We start from the raw sequence: 22,180 nt of genomic DNA, 5'->3' as shown, positions 1-22,180 counted from the left end.
TGTATATGTATATATGTGTGTGTTTATCTGTTCCACGTAGCGTAACCAATTCCAAATTTTCCAAACGGTTTTGGTGTGGTGGTTATATAATCAACTTTGATATAAAACTTTATTAAAACAGAGGTATTTACTAAACGATTTAACTTTTTAATCAGAACACCCACAATTAAAACGGCTAAGAATCGCCCATTATATAATACTACACTCCAAATGGAAAAGGATGAAAATCAATTAACGATCAAGTATTGGCTCCTACGCTATATTTTGGAAAATTAATACTCATGACGTAAGAAACTTACTTAATTTCTCGTTAGCTGAGCACCATCCTATATGGCGGCCATTATTATATTTAACTTTATGTCATGTTGTTTTCATGCAAGTGACGTTCGTCTTTTTTGAGAATAAAGATTCTTTAAACCTAAGTGTACAATTATTATAGTTTTTTTTTTTTTTTATAGAATAGGAAGGCGGACGAGCATATGGGCCACCTGATGGTAAGTGGTCACCAACGCCCATACACATTGGCATTGTAAGAAATGTCAACCATCGCTTACATATCCAATGCGCCACCAACCTTGGGAACTAAGATTTTATGTCCCTTGTGCCTGTAATTACACTGGCTCACTCACCCTTCAAACCGGAACACAACAATATCAAGTATTGCTGTTTTGCGGTAGAATATCTGATGAGTGGGTGGTACCTACCCAGACGAGCTTGCACAAAGCCCTACCACCAGTAACAGACTTCCAACAACATTAAAGCAATAAAATGTACAATATTTCAAAATCATGTTTCCTCGAAACCTTTCCGCGAAAAATAATTATTTATATATACATACCCTCTTATTGCCTCTACTGACAGGGGCTGTTTAATTTTTCGCCCAGAGGATCGGAAATTCGATTCAAAGGGGAAATGCTGCTAGCATTCTAGCCAATCCACGCGGTCGTGATTTGTACAGTAGCTATTAATTTTTTATTTGTAGCCTTTAAATACATTAAAACCTTATATATTTCAGATTATATAGGTATATAATTGTAATATATAATATAATATTGTATTAATCTATAATTTTATCTTATATTATTAAGCAAATTCATTAAATTTACCAAACTTGTTGTGTAGCCAGATATAATAATATAATAATTATGTTGCAATATTTATAATAATATATTTTGGCTTTTATTTTTTAACGTTTTAATTTTGTATTTTATAAAAATGTCTGTACATAAAATAAATTATAATAAATACTTTTAACGTTTTGAGGTTTCATTTTAATTATATAATTAAGCTCTCGAGTTCTCATGTTGATCTTAACTCGTATGACAATAATGAAGATTATAAGCAAGAATGATTGTCTCAATAACTCACTGGCTTTGTACAGAACTTGCAATAACCACGTGGATTATTAAATAACTTTCTTGGTGGTAGGGCTTTGTGCAAGCCAGGTAGTTACCACCCACTCATCACATCTTCTACCGCCAAACCGCAATACTTGTAATTATTTTGTTTATTTCAAGGGTGAGAGAGTGTAACAACAGGCATAAGAGACATAACATCTTAGTTCCCAAATTAAGGTATGGGTATTATATATGTTGGTGATATACCATAAGGTGAATCATTTGCCTACCTATATGAGTTATCGAATTTGAATAGTAAAATTAAAAAATATATAGAATAGAATGGACTAGAATATGCTTTATTACACCAAAAGAGTTACAGAAACTTTCAGTTATAAACACAAAATTAAAAAAAAAAAACTATTAATTTACAAAAGGCGGTCTTATCGCTAAGAGCACGATCTCTTCTAGACAACCGTTGGGTGGAGGACATGAGTTAAATAAAGAGGTGTATTTAGTAGGTATGCTCTAGATTTTTCTAGAATGTTCCGAGTTCAATGCAATTGTGACCTGGATACCGATAGAGCTTCGGTTTTTAGGTCACGGATTGCAGTATCTTGCGTTACAGTTATTTTATGTATTGATTCGGCCTTTCATGTACTAATTGTACAGTAGTACAGTACAGTAACAGCCTGTTAATGTCCCACTGCTGGGCTAAGGCCTCCTCTCCCTTTTTGAGGAGAAGGTTTGGAGCTTATTCCACCACGCTGCTCCAATGCGGGTTGGTAGAATACACATGTGGCATAATTTCAATGAAATTAGACACATGCAGGTTTCCTCACGATGTTTTCCTTCACCGTCAAGCACGAGATGAATTATAAACACAAATTAAGCACATGAAAATTCAGTGGTGCTTGCCCGGGTTTGAACCCACGATCATCGGGTAAGATTCACGCGTTCTAACCACTAGGCCATCTCGGCTTTTTACTACTAATTGTATTTATGCTTAATTACAGCAGGGCGTTACGTTTCTTTTATATACTTTCAATTTTGATTTGAGACATTTATAATGGCGCTTGGGTGTTACCGACTCGTGTGCCGTTACGGCAAACGGGATGACGCTGTCATATGCCGTCTTCACCGCCCTCTACTTCCTTGTGTGTGCGTGACGCGTAATACGACAGATAATACAAGATTAAACCAAAACAGATAAAAATCAAACTATATATTAAAAATATGTATAAAAAACACGCCGTCCAACATTGTCCTGAGGCATTGATATAACAAAATTGAGTTTATTTGTTTTATCCCATTTTTTGTTGATTTTATTTGATTATAAATTATTTAAATAAATAAGTGTCATATCCGTGTCAGACACATTTTTTTATTGTTTATTTTTAAACTTTAACTTTGTTATTATCTCTGATAAATATGAAAGTGATTTTGATGATAAAAATATTAAACAAGACTTAGAAATATTGTCTATGCTTATGTTAATATTTATATTTGTAATTTTTCCGACTTTGAAACAGATAAAAAATAAAAGTAACGGACGTTGTAAAATATATATAAATTGAAAAAAGATGCTTTTTGTTCTTAAATCACGGATTGTTACGTTGTTTATTTATATAGAAGATAAGAATAACTCTCAAAGAGGGAATTTATAGTACTCGACACAAAAATTGTTGGAAAAAGTCTAAATTAAAAATGTCCTGAACCGAGAAATTGAAATACAAAAGTTATTTCAGTTATATTCAAATAGATCCGCGAGTATATTTTCTATGTTACTTTAATTGATCGTGTTAATAATAATAAAAAAATAGTAATAATTAATATATATTATTTGTTTTTAATTCATGCATTTAAGACTCGTTAAAAGTAATGATTTTTTTGATGATATCACAAATTAGAAATGAAACGATCGATCGAACGACTCTAGACCGTTTGTAATTCAAATATAAATAAATACGTTAAAACTATTGTGAGTTTCTTTCGCCGGTTCTTCTGGTCTGCGATATTATTTCCGAACCGGTAGTACATTATTAGTTAATAAATAATAGTAAGCTTCTAACTATGTTTTATACAAATAAATAAAATTGAAGCGTCTGTCTGTGATTTCCAAATAGCCTCTTTTTAAATTAATCTCGCTATTTGCAAGTAACCAAAATGATATTAAATATTATAATATGTATATTTTAAATAGCCGTTATGTATGTCGAAAATGCATGATTTTCTAAGATTTTGTGTCAATTCGTAGGAAGGCGGACGAGCATATGGGCCACCAGATGGTAAGTGATCAGCAACGCCCATAGACATTGGCATTGTAAGAAATGTTAACCATCGCTTATATCACCAATGCGCCACCAACTTTGGGAACTAAGATGTTATCTCTCTTATGCCTGTAATGACACTGGCTCACTCACCCTTCAAACCGGAACACAACAATACCTAGTACTGGTGTTTTGTGGTAGAATATCTGATGAGCGGTTACCTACCCAGACGAGCTCGCACAAAGCTCTACCACCAGTAAAGTCTTGCTAGAATGGAATATATTTTTTTCACTTTGACTTCAGCTGATAACATTTCGTTAGCCAATCTTTATTAACAATTATAGTTGAATTAAATTTTAAGCAGTGTTAGTAATGTAATGTGTAGTAATGTCTAGAAGTAGTAAGTCTGTGATAATAATAATAAAAAAACCAATAGTCTGTAATAGTCCATCGTCTGTCTTCTCCATCGGTCGTTGACCGCATCTATACGCGAACTTAAAATTTTCTTTTTACTTTATACACATTACATAGCATTTTTGTCGAATATATGTATATATGGTTTACTATAAAACTGAACTTGAGTTCAATTACACGTGGAAGATTTTCTCATATAATGTTTTTTTTCACTATCGAAGGATATTATAAACAAAACTTTTTAAAAACCCATCAGGGTAACCACTTAAAAATCAGTTATTCTACCGCTAAACAGCAATATATATTATGTGTTCGGCTTGAAGGGTGAGAGACCAAAATGTACATAGGTACAATAAAAAAGTTAGTGCCGCATTGAGGGTGTAAGGAATGCTTAATATTTCTTACATTGTCAAAGTTTATGGGCGGCGGTGACCACTAATCAGGCGGCCTTGTACTTAGAATATAAAAATAATAATTAAGCACATGAACGTACATATACAATGTAACAGTGTGGTGAATTGAGTTCCGAGACTTCTGCTCAAAAAGGAGGGGAGTCCTTCGCCTAGTAGTTTTATATTTACAGGCTGCTTACTTAAGTACATTACAATGGAATGGTGCTAGCCCTGATTTAAAATCGCAAACATTACACATTTACTTGTTCAAACCGCAACCATTACACATTTACTTGTTCAAACCGCTGTACTATATCGGCTCATTTTTTTTTTACTCATATATAATATATAAATATAATCGAATATTATTATATGTAATTCTTTGATTAAAAGAGTTTTTTTTTTGCCGTCCACTGCTGGACGAAAGCCAGAAAAGAGTTTTTAGTTTCTTGCTATTTTTTTTCGGCAGCATCTTCATTCCAAGCGGGTGGGAGATTGAGTAAAATCACGATTGAGTGTGTATGGAGAGCTAACTAGCCGAGATGGCCTAGTGGTTAGAACGCGTGATTGTTAACTGATGATCGTGGATCCAAACCCGGGCAAGCACTACTGAATTTTCATGTGCTTAATTTGTGTTTATAATTCATCTCGTGCTTGACGGTGAAGGCAAACATCATGAGGAAACCTGTATGTGTCTAATTTCATTGAAATTATGCCACATGTGTATTCTACCAACCCGCATTGGAGCAGCGTGGTGGATTAAGCTCCAAACCTTCTCCTCAAAAAGGTTGAGATGGCCTTAGCCTAGCAGTGGGACATGTACAGGCTGTTACTGTACTGTAGGATAGCTAACTTGAATATGCGTATAGTTTGACCTTTTGTATTATCTAGTGCTTTTACGGGTCGATTCCGGGTGTATGGTAAAATTTAGGGGTCTCAAAAACTTGGTAACTGTAACATTTCTGTTTTAATAATAACGCCTTAAAACCTAATGCTTAAAAGCTCAAAAACGTGTCATTGCTACTCATACATAAAAATTTAATGGAGGTTTTATTAAAAGTGCCAAGCCAAGGCATCTTCTCCTAGATTACATAATGTTATAGTTTATAGGTGTGGGTGTCTTGCACGGTACAAGGAAGACGGTATTGATCGCGAACGTTGTCTAGCACCATATACGAACAACGACCTGGTGAATATAGTCTTATTACATACACGATTGTATTAGAATATAATCGATTTACTAAAACTACATAACTGTAATCGAAATTCGACTGCAATCATTATTAAAAATTCGAAGAAGTTTTATATGGATTTTTTATAATTTTTATTTTGATAACAGACAAAACCATTTTATCGTAAATCGTTTAAGAAACAAATAACAAAATGGTACGAAACTGTTTTGTCTTTGCATATTTCATGTCATGTCAATACGACTGACTGACATATTATCACTCTGCCCAAATTACTGAGGCTAGCACCATGAAAATGTGCATACGGGTTTCTTTTACACAGTGGGTTAGCACTAAGGGGGATTTTTGTCATAACCTTGTCAGGGTACAAAAAAAGACACAGGGTACATTTGTATTAAAATAGATTTATTATGATTACACTAATTAAACGTAAAGTAACAGCCTCTGAATGTCCCGCTTGGCTAAGGCCTGTCCCTTTGTGAAAAAGGTTTTGAGCTTATTCCACCACGTTGTTCCAATGCGGGTTTGATGTTTTTTTATATTTGCCGGGAAGGCAAATGACTCAGTGCAACAAAGAAAGGAGTTTCCAAATTAGTTTGTGCGCGATGGAATTGATGTCACAGTTAAGCGGTGACATCGAGATCCAGCACGCGTAGATTTATGAAGGAAGGGGGAAGCAGAAATTAGAGAGAATAATGCCTCAGAGCACTCGCCGTGATACAGTCGATAGAAAGCGCTCACCACGTTTTACTTCACGCAGCACGAGATGAATTATAAACACAAATTAGGCACATGAAAACTCAGTGGTGCTTGGGTTTGAACCCACGATCATTGGTTAAGATTCACGCATTCAATGTAGCTGTTTTAATATACTAAAACAATAACAATAACAGCCTGTTAATGTCCTACTGCTGGGCCAAGGCCTTCTCTCCCTTTAAGGAGAAGGTTTGGAGCTTATTCCACCACGCATACTCATGTGGCATAATTTCAATGAAATTAGACACATGCAGGTTTCCTCACGATGTTTTCCTTCACCGTCAAGCACGAGATGAATTATAAACACAAATTAGGCACATGATAATTCGGTGGTGCTTGCTCGGGTTCGTTTTGTATATGTAACGTAATTAAGGCTGTTTCGATGTAATTAATAAATAATAGCTTGCTCGTTACTGCGAGCGGTTAGATTATGTATGAAAAGTACTCTAAATGAGTTCGAGTTAATATTTTATATAAACTGTAACTGAATGTACTGCGTAGCTTAGATAGAGTGGGCGAACGAACGGACGTACTATTTAAAGATATCGATTGCGCGTTTAGTCTACTGGTCTCGCTTATAAGGCCGCTGATTCTGAAGTAATTGGATTTTTCTGTCGAGTATCCTCAGTACCACCCGGTATCTATGTTTGCTGTAACACTCCCGTGCCTCAGAAAGCACGTAAAGCACCTAAACTCTTTCCGGTCATGTCAGTGCTTTCCCATCAGATTATAAGATTGTGCTCTATAATATGTATTGTATATTTGGCAATTGTCTCTCTTGAATACGGCCACCGAACTCTAAATCTATCAGGAGCACAAACAGACCACAACACTCGCTTGTAAAGCTTTGTGCAAACTCGTCTCGCAAAACAAAAACAGGCTTGCACAAAGCACAACCGGGTACTAAATATTCATCGGTTATTCTACTGCCAAACCGCAATACTTATTATTGTTGGGTTTCGGGTTGAAGGGTGAGTGAGACAGTGTAACTACAGGCACAGGGACATAACATCCTAGTTCCCGAGATTGGTGGATCATTGGCAAGGAACGGTTAATAATTTTAACAGCGCCAATATGGCTGATTTGCCCACTTATTTCATTTAAAAAAATCAGTACGCTTTCGAAAAGAGCTCCAAAACTGTCTATTTAATAGGCGTTGTTACGTGTTTTCTAAATTTTCCGATAAAACCTCGTACCATTCGAAGTTAACGTTGAAATAGCTTTTCAGCCTCAATTACGGTAAGCTATACAATGCCACGGTATTGATTGAGGTAAACTTAGAAAGTTCATAATAAATTCAACGCCGATTGCCTTCGCAATAACAGATAATAGATTTACCAATGTAACTAAAAAACAATAATTGTTATAGAACTTTAGTGCATCAGAGCATATAGCCCAGGGGTTTGATAACGTGAATATTTGAAAGGAAAATAATATAAGTAATTATTTACTATGTTAGGCCGTAATTATTTACTACGTTATCCAGGTCGGGCCAATAAAAAAAGTTATTGGGTTTTTCTGTCAGAAAATTCTCAGTAGCAGTCCGGAGTCTGGAAGTTGGAAGTGTGTACACTCCCGTGCCTCGGAAAGCACGTAAAGCCGTTGGTGCTGCGCCTGAAATCTGAATTTGCTTCATAATTCATCTCGTGCTCAGCATTCGCTTGTATCGGATGAAAATCTACCACGTTTTTCTTCCAACCTATACTCAAAAGGACACAAAAGTTAACCCAGTATTTATAGTTCTGTGTACACCCGTCTGGGTAGGTACCACCCACTCATCAGATATTCTACCGCAAAACAGCAATACTTGATATTGTTGTGTTCCGGTTTGAAGGGTGAGTGAGCCAGTGTAATTACAGGCACAAGGGACATAAAATCTTAGTTCCCAAGGTTGGTGGCGCATTGGCTATAAGCGATGGTTGACATTTCTTACAATGCCAATGTCTAAGGGCGTTTGGTGACCACTTACCATCAGGTGGCCCATATGCTCGTCCACCTTCCTATTCTATAAAAAAAAAAAAAAAAACCTTTACTGTTACTAAATCAGTGTATATAGAGCGAGTTTTTTTTTATATTGCACATAGTTGTCATTTTTATAAAAACAATAAATCAGGCTATTTAAAAACCACTTATATAAAAAAAATAACGTAAAGCCGTAGAAGCGCAGTAATATGGCACCCACATCCGCGTATAATGTGAGCGCCACACGTGTACATGGATGAATCATTGCGAATGTGAAGAGTATGAGTGTGTTCGATTCTGCTAATTTTTGAATCGTAAGTTGGGGATATTTCACCACGTAGCTCCAATGGGATACACATGTGGCAGAATTTCAGTGAAATTAGACACATACAGGTTTCCTCACGATGTTTTCCTTCATCGTAAAGCACGAGATGAATTATAATCACAAATTAAGCACATGAAAATTCAGTGCTGCTTGTCCGGGTTTGAACCCACGATTATCGGTTAAGATTCACGCGTTCTTACCACTGGGCCATCTCGGCTCATTCAATATTACGGTGCACAAAATTACGTACATTCTATAGCATTGTGTTTATCTTAATTAGTCTATACTTTATAGTACAAACCGAGTTTGTTTATTTATTTGTTTGTTACGCTTTCACGTGTAACTCAACCGATCATCATATTTTTCATACACGTTATAAGGAGTACAGAGAATGACATATGGCACTTAATACGTATAAAAAAAATCGTAATTTTCGTTAGATTTGAATAAATTAGCGTGATTTAAACTGTAGGGCTTTTGTAGAACAGCAGTGCGAGTATGTACTCGGTGATAAGTTGACAAACGCCTTATGGTGATATACTATTTTGATGTGTGTGTCCTTGAAATGAAAAGAGTCGACATGGATTAGTGGTTAGAACGCGTGGATCTTAACCGATGATCGTGGATTCAAACCCGGGCAAGCACCACTGAATTTTCATGTGCTTAATTTGTGTTTATAATTCATCTCTTGACGGTGAAGGAAAACATCGTGACGAAACCTGTATGTGTCTAATTTCATTGAAATTCTGCCACATGTGTATCCACCAACCCGCATTGGAGCTGCGTGGTGGAATAAGCTCCAAAACCTTCTCAAAAGGGAGAAGAGAGGGAGGCCTTAGTCCAGCAGCGGGACATTAATAGGCTGTTACTGACCTTGAAATGTCATGATTATAACGGTCAATGTCTAATATCACTTTCTGACATTTAAGACAGATTTTGCGGTGAATTCCGAATTTGTACTTACAGAACAGCTCTATAGACTCGAAATTCGGCGCGGAACATGGTCGCGTAATGTCTGAAAGTTTTTTTAATATATTTATTCGGTTTACTAACAATCACTTGCACCAAGAAATAAATATAAACAGGATTGTTTATTAAAATAGCTGAGTTATTAATCATTCATTGGCCTTCCCGGCAAATATATAAAATAGAATTGATGTGTATAATTAAAAAAGACATTATGTGCGTTGAAATGGCAGAGAAATAGTATTGCATCGCCGTGAGTAGGTTTTTTTATTATACGAGTGAGTTACAAAGTGAGTTCTTATTTCAGTAAGAATAAAGCTGAACTGAGGTTGTGAAAGATTTTTAGTGGATACGTTTTATGGCGTAATTCGCGCGTTTCAAGCAAGTCTGAGTCTCGCTTTAAATGAATAGTTTCAAATAGATTGAGTGACCATTTAGTTTACTTACGTCAAATCTTTATGCGATTTTATTATTATCGGGTATTTTTAGGGCTTTTATATACGAATATTTACTGCTTTTAATAACTTAATTTTTTAAATTAAATACAGTTAGAATAAGGTTTAGGCAAAGGCATTGAAAGATATTTGGACCATATATAAAAGCATAAATAACTGGCTGACTTACATATCAACGCTATGCCCAAACTACTGGGACTAGCGCCATGAGAATTTGCACATGAGTTTCTTTTACACAGTAGGCAGCACTAAGGAAGTATTTAAAAAAAAAGTATCCTCTAAGGTCGTGTATGTAGGGGATGGAAGTTTGTAAGTGATTCATTCATTTCTGAATCGGTATTTAGCAAAATCGCTAGTATATAGCTCTGAGGCACCACGTGGAATAAAGATTATTAAAAGAAAAATTGTTCACATATTTTTTATTACGACTAAAAAAAATCAATTCCTTGATTCGATGAACTTATGTTACAGCCGTAATCGTGTCATCATCGAATATCATATCTATTTATTCATTTAACAATATAAATAACCAAATAATAATTAAATTATGGCGAAAACCACGGATGTTTATCTCGAGTGCCTTTCCGACTACGGTTTTACATGCAATATGCGCTATAATTATTTTACATAATACATCATCAACTTATGCTTAATTTTCTTTCTGCCCATATTTATTGTTAGCTGAAGTAGTTGCTATTTTTTGTTATGTCACCCAACGGATTTTTAAATTATGTGAAAGGTTATTCATATGTATATATTTATATCTTAAGTGAAAATTTCTAGGGGCCAGAGAATTTAGTGACTGGTCAAGGATAGTAACAGCCTGTGAATGTCCCACTGCTGGGCTAAGGCCTCCTCTCCTTTTTTTTCGCCATCACGCTGCTCCAATGCGGGTTCATGGGATACACATGTAATGGAATTTCCGTGAAATTAGAGACATGCAGGTTTCCTCACGATGTTTACCTTCATCACCAAGCACGAGATATTTATAAAAACCAATTAAGCACATGAAAATTCAGTGGTGCTCGCCCGGGTTTGAACCCACGATGCCTATCATCGATTAAGATTCACGCGTTCAAAACTTGGGACATCTCGGCTCTTTTGGTCAAGGATAATCGATGTGAGCACTGCGGATTGCGTAGAGAACTTCCGATCAATAATCAAAAGCGTTATTTTGAAACAACAGACATAATGATCGTTTCCGTGAGATTTTACTAATATCTTAAAATAATTTTGGAATTTAATAAGAGTTTAATGGTATCAACTATTAATTAACACTAAACAATGCAAAATCGTTCAAAATCGGCTTCACATCCGGGCAAGCACCACTGAATTTTCATGTATTTAATTTGTATTCATATTATCTCTTACTTGGTGATGAAGGAAAAAATCGTGAGGAAACCTGCATGTGTCTAATTTCATTGAAATTATGCCACATGTAAAATCTAGCAACCCGCATTAGAGCAACGTGGTGGAATAAGCTCCAAACCTTCTCCTCAAAAGGGAGAGGAGGCCTTAGTCCAGCAGTGGGACATTAACAGGCTTTTATTGTACTGTTATTATAATGCTAAATCGTATCTAGAACACAGAAACATATAAACATAGTTTTACATATATTATCTCATTGTGTGTTATTCTTTTGTTTAAAAAAAAAACTGACCATTTTGAACAGAAGATGTCAATCTTCTGTTATATAACTGAAGGCAACCAAGAATGCAGTATTTTTACATCAATTGGATCAACTTCTCTTAAATTCAGTACGTAGTATGGTAGCGATAAGGAGATGAATGTTTTTATAAAATTCCTTAATTTTTTACCAAAGAGCTCTATGGAATTATTTAGCAATTTTTAATTATGACGCGAGTGCTAGTTTATATTAATATATATTTAGCATCCATACGTGAAAGTGATTTTATAAAAACCTCGAATTGGTCTTTTTGAAAATAGAACACCAAATCGTACAAATTGATGTAAATAACTCACTCAATTACTCCTTAAAATCCAAACAACACAATTAAACACATTCAACAAATCACAAGTCGTGCCAACAATGAATTAGTTACTTTACTTTTCTGCAACAACAAAATGGCGGTTTTAAATTAGCGCGCGTTTTTTTTTTTTTAATAACGCTGTTGTATGGATCAAGGAATCTCCTTACTGTATATATAAAAATTGCTTATTCAATAATATAAGACGCTCGTAGCGTGTTGTGACGCAACTTTCTCCTAGTTTATTAAAATAATAAAGACTGTGTTCTTACTGCAGGAGTTGTCGAAGTTGGACGGGGAGATGCTCGGCTCATCAGCTCCGCCAACGACAACTGCTCCAGCGTCGTGCTCCATCGAGTTGTCGGCGGATCCGATTGTTGAGGTAACGTAATTTATAATTTTCATGTTTCTATTATAGAGCTATTCAAATTTGTATAGCTTCCCTTTGCCTATTTATCTATATCTATGTTATTATTATTATTATTTACTAATACTAATATTATAAAGAGGTAAAGTTTGTGAGATTGTAGAGGGTAATCACTGGATCTACTAAACCGATTTTGAAAATTATTTTACAAATAGAAAGCCACATTATTTGTATGTGTTATAGGCTATATATTAACCCGAAAAATGAAAAGACTTTTTCGTGGTAGTCGGATGTCGTGGCCTACGCGACTTTTGGCAGTGAGCACTAAATACTAACCAAACCACAATCATAATTTCATTACAAGTAAAAATGTTTACCACACAACAAAGAGGCACGGGTCAGCTAGTATATGTAGCTATATTATTAAGAGAAAATATTTGATTTTCTGTATGTTTGTTTGTAATGGATTACGCCATAATAAAGCCATTCGTATCTAATTATGCCAACACAGCGTACACATAAATTATTCAAGTATTTAATTATAGTAGTTAAATAGAATGAAGCTTATCTGTTCCACCCACCTCGATGTATGGAAATCCGCAACAGTACGTTTCAAGGCATTTTCTGATGAATAAAAGCGAATGTTGTACGTGTGTTCTCTATTACTTTGGTGAGTTGCTCTTCGTAAAAGCGGGAAGGTTCCTGCCCTATAGTTGAAATTATTTCAATGTTTGTCCATCCGTCAATTTAAGCGTTGCTATGTAGATGTTTATTCAACCAGCGCGAAGCCAGAACGGGAGTTATAAATATGGCGTGTTTATATGACGATATAATTATTGTTGAATTGAAGTGATACCTCAGTATATAGGAGAAGTCTGTATCGCTTAATGACCTATTAAGGAGAAGAATTCTCCAGCTTATTCTAGAACAATTCATTCGAGTATTTAAGTCATGGAAGCGTAAAACGTCTTGGTTTCACGAACAAACAAATTAAAAAATACCTTGATGTATTCATATTTTTTTTTTTGGTTCTTATACTACTATAATAAATTCGAAAGAGATTAATTCAATTATACACATACATATTACCTATGATATATGTATTATTATACATTTTTACTATAATAATTCTTAAAGTGATGTGCTATTTAATAATAATATTAATTATATACGTTTATGAAATATAATAATATAATATTAGTTAATATTTTTATTTTAATTGCTTAAAAGTCCTAGTTGGCTGAAGTAGTTGCTATTTTTTGTTGTGTTATGCGGAACGCTATTCATCTATTATTCTTAAGTGAAAATCAAGTCAGGTCAAGGATAGTAACAGCCTGTTAATATCCCACTGCTGAGTTAAGGCCTCCTTTCCCTTTTGAGGAGAAGGCTTGGAGCTTATTCCACCATGCTGCTCCATTACGGGTTGGTGGAATACACAAGTAGCAGATTTTCAATGAAATTAGACACATGCAGGTTTCCTCACGATGTTTTCCTTCACCGTCAAGCACGAGATGAATTATAAACACAAATTAAGCACATGAAAGTTCAGTGGTGCTTGCCCGGGCTTGAACTCACGATCATCGGTTAAGATTCACGCGTTCTAACCACTAGGCCATCTCGGCTGTACAAAAAAACGTGATTAGATATTAAATATTTGCTCTTTATAATATTGGCGTGTTTCCCAAAAGCTATATTTTATATCATAATATAACTACACAATAGTTATATTATGAGTCATACTGTGCCAAGCAAGAACTAGATAGCGACTTATTTCTATGCTGAAATCAATAAATTGTTAAACTTTATTTGACTTGGTGGTACGACTTTTCGAAAGCTCGTCTGGGTAGGTACCACCCACTCATCAGATATTCTACCGCAAAACAGCAATACTTGATATTGTTGTGTTCCCGTTTGAAGGGTGAGTGAGCCAGTGTAATTACAGGCACAAGGGACATAAAATCTTAGTTCCCAAGGTTGGTGGCGCATTGGCTATAAGCGATGGTTGACATTTCTTACAATGCCAATGTCTAAGGGCGTTTGGTGACCACTTACCATCAGGTGGCCCATATGCTCGTCCACCTTCCTATTCTATAAAAAAAACCATAGCTAAAGCTATACTTTGTATTTTTGTGTTCCGGTTTGAAGGGTGAGTGAGGTTGCAGGCACAAGTGATATAACGTTTATTAATTTGGTTCCCCCTTCACCTTTTTACCAAAGAACTGCAAGGTATCAAAAATATCTGCATCCGTACGTAGTTGACGTATCGAAGACACGTACGAAACGATTTGCTTCCTCGTTTCTGATACGCACCGCTAAGGTCTGGAATACCCCCCGACCTCGGTTTGTCCCACCAACTACAATACGGATACCTTCAATTCACGAGTGAATAGGCATCTTCTAGGCAAGCGCGCTTCATCTTAGATTGTATCTTCCCTTTCCATCAGGTGTGGTACCACTCAAGCGCTAGCCTATATATTCATATATAGGTTAATATTCCAAGGTAATACCAAGGTTTGGTACCAAGTGGCGCTTTGGGGATGTAAGGAATCGCTTGTATTTCTTACAATTGTCATATGAGTTACATGTTTGGAAAGAATTATTACTGAAGGCAATTTCTGATAACAATTTGTCACCCTATCGCAATAATCGGAGCGTAATCCTTGTCGTTTATCCTTTTCCTATTCTTTAATTCAATTATTCACTATTGACATAAAAGTTAACAATAAGGATAACACAAAAAATAAATAATAAGAGTATTAATTACTAGCTGACCCGTGCCTACTTCGTTGGGCGGTAAACATTTTTCCTTGTGATCGATTGGCTGAACATTAATAAAATTGTCTCGCGTATTTGATATTTTAAATTATCTCTTAAATTGTGCAACCAAAAAACAAACTGTAAAAAATGAATTTTATCTAAACAAAATTTCCTTGGTAATAAAGCAATTTCGTTTTCAATAGATTGACGTATATGAAAAAACTCTCTAATAGAAATATCATTAGATAAATTACGACACGGTCACGGTTACCTATGTCGTATTATCTCTTTAACCATTCGTCCCAATTTCATGCAGTAAAAGGAAAAAGTCTTTTTTTTTAAACACTTAAGACTTATCGTTTACTTATTTTGATAATAATTCATAATTGTTCATAATATGACCAATAAACATGACCTAACGTTTTAATTTTTTTTTTAAATATAAAAACAACTTTTTGTGACTTATATATAAAAGTTAGACATATGCTGTCGCTGACTTTTTTGTATGCATTATCAAGCTCTACAACTTCTCTCTAGAATTCAATCATATATCTCTTATCGTCAAGGCCATGTTCGTAAGAAACGTTTTCGTTCGATCGTTTTTTCTCCGACTTACTTTGCAAATCCCACTACCATGAAAAAGTATTTTCATTTTTATTATATTTGGTATAATATGACACTCATAAATAATATTGCTTTCAATTGGTAAAATAATTTTCAAAATCGGTTAGGTTGATCCAGAGATTACCCCCTACAACCTTACAAACTTTCGTAACAGCCTGCGAATGTCCCACTGCTGGACTAAGGCCTCCTCTCCCTTTTTGAGGAGAAGGTTTGGAGCTTATTCCACCACGCTACTCCAGTGCGGGTCGGTGGAATACACATGTGGCAGAATTTCAGTGAAATTAGACACATGCAGGTGGGATCCCTCACGATGTTTTCCTTCACCGTAAAGCACGAGTTGAATTATAATTACAAATTAAGCACATGAAAATTCAGTGGTGCTTGTCCGGGTTTGAACACACGATCGTCGGTTAAGATTCACACGCTCTTACCACCAGACCATTTTTTTCACAAACAAACTTTACCTTTTTATAATATTAGTATAGATAAGTCGATTGAAGAAGCATTTTACGTAAATAAATTTTGACGTGCCGGTTGGTGTGGTTGGTAGATACTTGCCTTTCACGCCGAAGGTTGTGGGTTCGATTCCCACACAGGACAGACAATTGTGTGCATGAACATGTTGTTGTTTGCCCTGAGTCTGGGTGTAATTTTCTATATAAGAATGTATTTAAGAAAAAAGAAAAGTAGTATATGTAGTATATCAGTTGTGTGGTTTCCATAGCACAAGCTCTGCTTAGTTTGGGATCAGATGGCCGTGTGTGACTAATGTCCCAGGATAATATTATTATTATAAGCGAAAAAATGGAAATCCGCTCAAGTTAAAATTTCGTAGTTTTATTTTGCTTTGACGAGCATATGGACCACCTGATGGTAAGTGGTCACCAATGTCCATAGACATTGGCATGTAAGAAATGTTAACCATCGCTTACATCACCAATGCGCCACCAACCTTGGGAACTAAGATGTCATGTCCCTTGAGCCTGTGACTGACTCACTCACCCTTCAAACCGGAACACAACTATACCGAGTACTGCTGTTTTGCGGTAGAATATCGGATAAGTGGGTGGTACCTACCCAGACGAGTTTGCACAAAGCTCTACCACCAGTAACGTACCAGTGCCACAGTTGTTGTTTACTTTTTCACTAAATAAATGAGTCAAGATTAGTCTTGATAGAACGCAATATGTTAACATCATATGGTTTTCGTTCGTATCCAAAGAAATATAGAATTATTAAAGCGTGATTGGAATTGAATCAGGAACCATAAAGGTTAAAAATTGGCTGCCCGATTTTCTTACCGATTCGTTTTAGTATAATCTATATTGCGAACCTGTAATAGCTTTACATTAAATATATTTATATGGAAATTACTTTTGAAATGAGTTTGAAATTAAATTGGAATAAAGATCTCTCTTTATCTAGATCCTGTCTCTCGACAGGGGTGGGTTAGAGAGAGAACGAACGAGACTTTCTTATCAATTGAATATATACTAATATTATAAAGAGGTAAGGTTTGTGAGGTTGTAGGGGGTAATCTTTGGATCTACTTAACCGATTTTGAAAATTACTTTACCAATAGAAAGCCACATTATTTGTGAGTGTTATAGGCTATATATTAATCAAAAAATGAAAGACTTTTTCGTGGTAGTCGGATTTGTAATGTAAGTCAGAGAAGAAACGGTCGAACGAAAACGTTTATGAACGCTGCCTTGTAAAACTTGATAATGCCCACAAAAAAGTCAGCGACAGCATATGTCTAACTTTTATATTTAAGTCACAAAGTAGTTTTTTATATATAAAAAAAAATAATTTAAATCGTTTGGTCATATTTATTGGTCATATTATCAACAATTATGAAATTTTATCAAAATAAGTAAACTTATCGTCTCAAGTGTTTAAAACAAAAGCCTTTTCCCTTTTACTGCATATAATTTGGACGAATATTGGTAAAGAGATAATACGACATAGGTATGGAACCGCGACCGTGTCGTAATATATTGAGTGATGTTTCTATTAGACGGTATTTTTTTTATATACAACACCTTAATCTATTTAGAAATAAATTGCTTTATCACCAAGGAAATTTTATTTAGATAAAATTCGTTTTTTCCAGTATATTTTTGGTTGCATAGTTTAAGAGATAATTTAAAATATCAAATACGCAAGACAATTTTATTAATGTTCGGACAACGAGAATTTTGGCAGTCAGGAAATAAATCATAGCTAACCGAACCACACTCATAATTTCATCACAAGTAAAATTGTTTAAACGTTACCGCCCAACGAAGTGCCGTCAGCTAGTAATATATATTTTTGTATTTATTATTTATTATTATATCTGGAGGTTTTGAGCATTTACTGATTGTTACTTACTTTACTCTAAGGCGTTGTAAGGATTTGAGCCATTTTTTTTGTTTCAGGTTTTGTCACCGGACAAAGCGGGATCGTTGCTGTCGATCCAATCAGCGCCGCCTGAGCAGAGTGAGCGCATCGAGCCCAGAGAGAGACCTGTCAGCTTGCTCTTAGAACTGCCTTTAGCTACTGTGAGTGAAAATAATTAGCAGTTACTTTTTATTTTTATTGAATTACAACTATTGCTATTAAGTCGAGATGGCCCAGTGATTAGAACGCGTGAATCTTAACAGATGATCGTGGGTTCAAACCCGGGCAAGCATCACTGAATTTCAAGTGATTAATTTGTGTTTATAATGTATCTCGTGCTTGACGGTGAAGGAAAACGACAAGACGCATTGGCGATGTAAGTAATGGTTGATATTTCTTACATGCCCAATGTATATCGCAGTGGTGACAACTTACCATCAGGTGACACCTTTGCCAGCCCACCTACCTATTTCATTAAAAAAAACTACGGGTCTGCAAGGATCTATAACGGTATTCACTTATCACCAGTTTAGTTATGGTTATTAACATTATAACAGCAAGTCGGCGCGTATTTGTCAGCGATGTCGCCCACTGATCAAGAGGAGGACTCACTCTTGACTCTGTCCTCTGTGACCGCTCGCCCGCTACTGGCCGCTTCGAGGAAGCTGAGACCTCACACCGGTTCTACCGAGTAAGTATACATACTTAGCTATACTTGATACCTTATTTCCTCTATTTTGTTTTAATTCAATGATTATTTTTATATTTTATTCGTTCATTTAATTTTTTTTAAATTAGGCATATGTGTGAATTTTAAATAAAAGTAATTAATTGCCAATTTGATTAGATTTTGATATTGATTAGATCTGGTGTTTATATAATTTGATAGAACACTTTTATTTGGTGGTGGCTTTATGAAGTACCGTCTGGGTAGGTACCCCTCAGTAACAATAGAGGGCAAGCAACCCTGAATTATCATGCGCTTAATATATTTTTATAATTGTCGTGTTTGGCAGTGATAGCAAATATTATGCCATGTAGTAAATTTTGCCCCATAACTCTCTATCGCATTTGATTAAAAAAGCTCCAAGTATTCTCCTAAAATGGAGTCCTTATCACAGTGGGACATTTGATTTACTGTAAATATATATACTTTAAGTAATTTTGTTCTTATTTATTAACAATTTTATAATCTTTCCAGTATATCATCACCTCCAGATGGGGGTTACGGATGGGTGGTTGTATTCGGAGCTTTCATGGTTCAATTCTGGGTCGCGGGGCTGTTTAAGTCATATGGGGTACTTTATGTTGAAATAATGGAAACGTTTCCTGATTCCTCTGAGAGCGTTGCGTCATGGATTCCAGCTGCTTTGTCGACTCTTTGCCTCGCTTTGGGTGAGTTTTAACGTGCAATTATAATAACAGTACATTCACACATCGGCTCATTATATAATATTTTTATTCGGCGATTATGTATGTAGATATAGCAACGAGCTCATACACATGACAGTTTTCGGATCCAGTGTATACATAACTGGGTTGGGCTCGCGTAGGGCGCGGTGTGCTATACACGGGGTGCGCATCTCCAGTAGCGGCGGCTCGTTAGAAATGATTCTGTAAATACGCACCTAATGTGTGCGAATGTGCACTTAGATATACATATTCCATTCAATTTGCTAATAGCTCTGCTATATTATACAAACAGTTCTCGATTAATATATCTTTTACTACTTATATCCAACTTAATTCTACTTCCAAAGTTCCGATAACAACGACGTTAATCATAGATTATTAAAGATTTCTATTATATCGTAATAATTCAATATCAAATTGTTTATTTGTCTTTACTTGTGTTGTGAGTGAAATAAGCTTTACACATTTATTCTACTCTAAATAAAATAATCTTTTTTTCAGCTCCACTTTCATCAGCATTGTGTGAAAAATACTCGTGTCGGCTGGTCGTTTTCATCGGGGGCTTGTTCTGCGCTACGGGGCTCGCCGTGTCATTCTTTAGCACGGGATTGTTGCATTTACTTTTGAGCTTCGGTGTTATGACCGGTGAGATAATAATTTAATGATAAAACTCAAATTAAAAAACAAACCCCGACTTTATCTATTGGTATCTACTTATAAGCTATTAATTGAGACCATTACAAAGAGCTTGGATCACGATACCTGTGCTGTAAAATGGTGAGGAGTTAGGTATCCTTTTAATTGGAGATCAAGCAACACATGGGTCGCTGTGATGTTACACCATGATATTAAAATATCATTGAAGTCACGCAATAATAAATTTTGAATCGATCACAAGTGCCAACTATTAATAATTTAATGTAACTAATATTTTTTTCCGAAATTCTCAAAATAAGCCCCTAAGGGGCTTAACTTTTTTTTTTCAATTTAATAGAAACACGATAAAATAACAATCACGACTCGTAAAATATTTCAATATCGAATATTGATATATTTTATATCCTATTAGTATTTTTATATTTAATATCTTAATAGGGATCGGAGGGGGGCTGTCCACTACCCCTGGTATCGTGATCGTGTCGCAGTACTTTGACAAACATAGGTAAGATTATTAATTTTAAATAAATATATTATTAAGCGAGTACATCAGAGGAAGCCTGAAAGAAGCACCAATAGATGAAACGTTGAAGAGTAATAGATTAGCGTGGTATAAACGTGATAAGGAGGGATGCAAAGCATGCTACTAGAAGGGTATGATGGATGTAGGGGACTGGAGAGGCCCAAGAAAGTATGGATGGATTGCGTAAGAAAGAATATGTATATGAAAGGGGTAAGTAATGAGATGAAGAGTGACAGAAAGAAGTGGAAGCAAAATACATGTTGTGCCGACCCCGTAGTGGGATAAGGGCAGGAAGAAGAAGAGATATTATAAGCTGTTTCGAAGGGGAGGCCGCGTTAAATGGTGATGCAGCGTCTCCGTGGTGATGTTATATAACATATTAGTTTCGCCCGCTTGATAGAGGGTGTTAAGTAGTTATAAAAAAGTGATCCATTTACTTGGGGTTCGAACTCGCTTCATACAAAAGTTTATCAAAATCGGTTCAGTGTTTTAGCTGCGAAAGCGTAACAGGCAGACTGATTAATATAGATAGTTCCATAACCTTTCTCAAAAAATAAGCTAATCCCAGGGGATTAGCATGATTGTTTTCATCTTTTGTATAATAGTGTATATATAATAATAATGTCCTCCAGACCGATTTCAGCCACGGCGGCCAATCTCGAGAGAGATTAGCCAACTACGCAGGAGATATTATAGTGCACAAGTGTGTGCGCAAACACAGGTGCACTCTCTATTCCCTAACTCTCATAATCCGATGGGACGGCAATCCGACACGACCAGAAAGAGTTCAGGCGCAGGACCAACGGCTTTACGTCCTTTCCGAGGCACGGGAGTGTACACACTTCCAACTTCCAGACTTCGGGATGCTACTGAGAAATTTCTGACAGAAAAACCCAATAACTTTTTACTGGCCCGACCTGGGAATTGAACTCAGGACCTCCGGGTCTGCGGTCTTACATCAAGAAACTAGACCATCTAGGCAGTCGTTGTACATATGTATATAATATATACATCCCTGTATATACATCCATGTATATACATCCCTGTCCTATTGTGGAAAAGGAATTTTCATGGTGTTAATAACCCCAGTAGTTTGGGCTGTGCTGGTATGTCAATGAATCAGCTATTCTTTTATGTATATACATATATATTAAATCTTTAGAATACAAAAAGCCATTTCAGCAATCCTATATTTACAATTATCGTCCATCTCTTTCAGAGCTCTGGCTAATGGTATATGTGTGAGCGGGACAGCAGCTGGAAGTTTCGTTTTTCCTATGTTGATTGAGAAACTTGTAGACACATATGGATTACATGGAACCGTTTTGCTCTTGGGTGAGTTATTTATTTACCTTTATATAATACAATAATATATCAGTTAAATACATAAACGAAAAAA

At 35.6% G+C, this 22,180-nt stretch overlaps 1 protein-coding gene across 1 annotated transcript in view; it reads left to right on the top strand.

The window, feature by feature from the left end:
• LOC126779920 (monocarboxylate transporter 12-B-like) overlaps positions 1-22,180 on the top strand; it is a 35,926-nt gene that overhangs the window by 4,564 nt on the left and 9,182 nt on the right. Inside the window, exons 2-8 of the mRNA XM_050504107.1 lie at positions 12,333-12,437; positions 18,227-18,349; positions 18,746-18,879; positions 19,390-19,583; positions 20,103-20,246; positions 20,697-20,763; positions 22,001-22,116. Of these exons, the coding sequence (XP_050360064.1) occupies positions 12,333-12,437; positions 18,227-18,349; positions 18,746-18,879; positions 19,390-19,583; positions 20,103-20,246; positions 20,697-20,763; positions 22,001-22,116 (883 nt within the window). The remainder of the gene's footprint in view (positions 1-12,332; positions 12,438-18,226; positions 18,350-18,745; positions 18,880-19,389; positions 19,584-20,102; positions 20,247-20,696; positions 20,764-22,000; positions 22,117-22,180) is intronic.

This window comes from Nymphalis io, chromosome 30 (genome assembly GCF_905147045.1).
Source record: "Nymphalis io chromosome 30, ilAglIoxx1.1, whole genome shotgun sequence".
Classification (NCBI taxonomy): Eukaryota; Metazoa; Arthropoda; class Insecta; order Lepidoptera; family Nymphalidae; genus Nymphalis; species Nymphalis io.
Note: the sequence above shows the minus strand (reverse complement) of the source record. Positions and strands in the feature narration are given on the sequence as shown.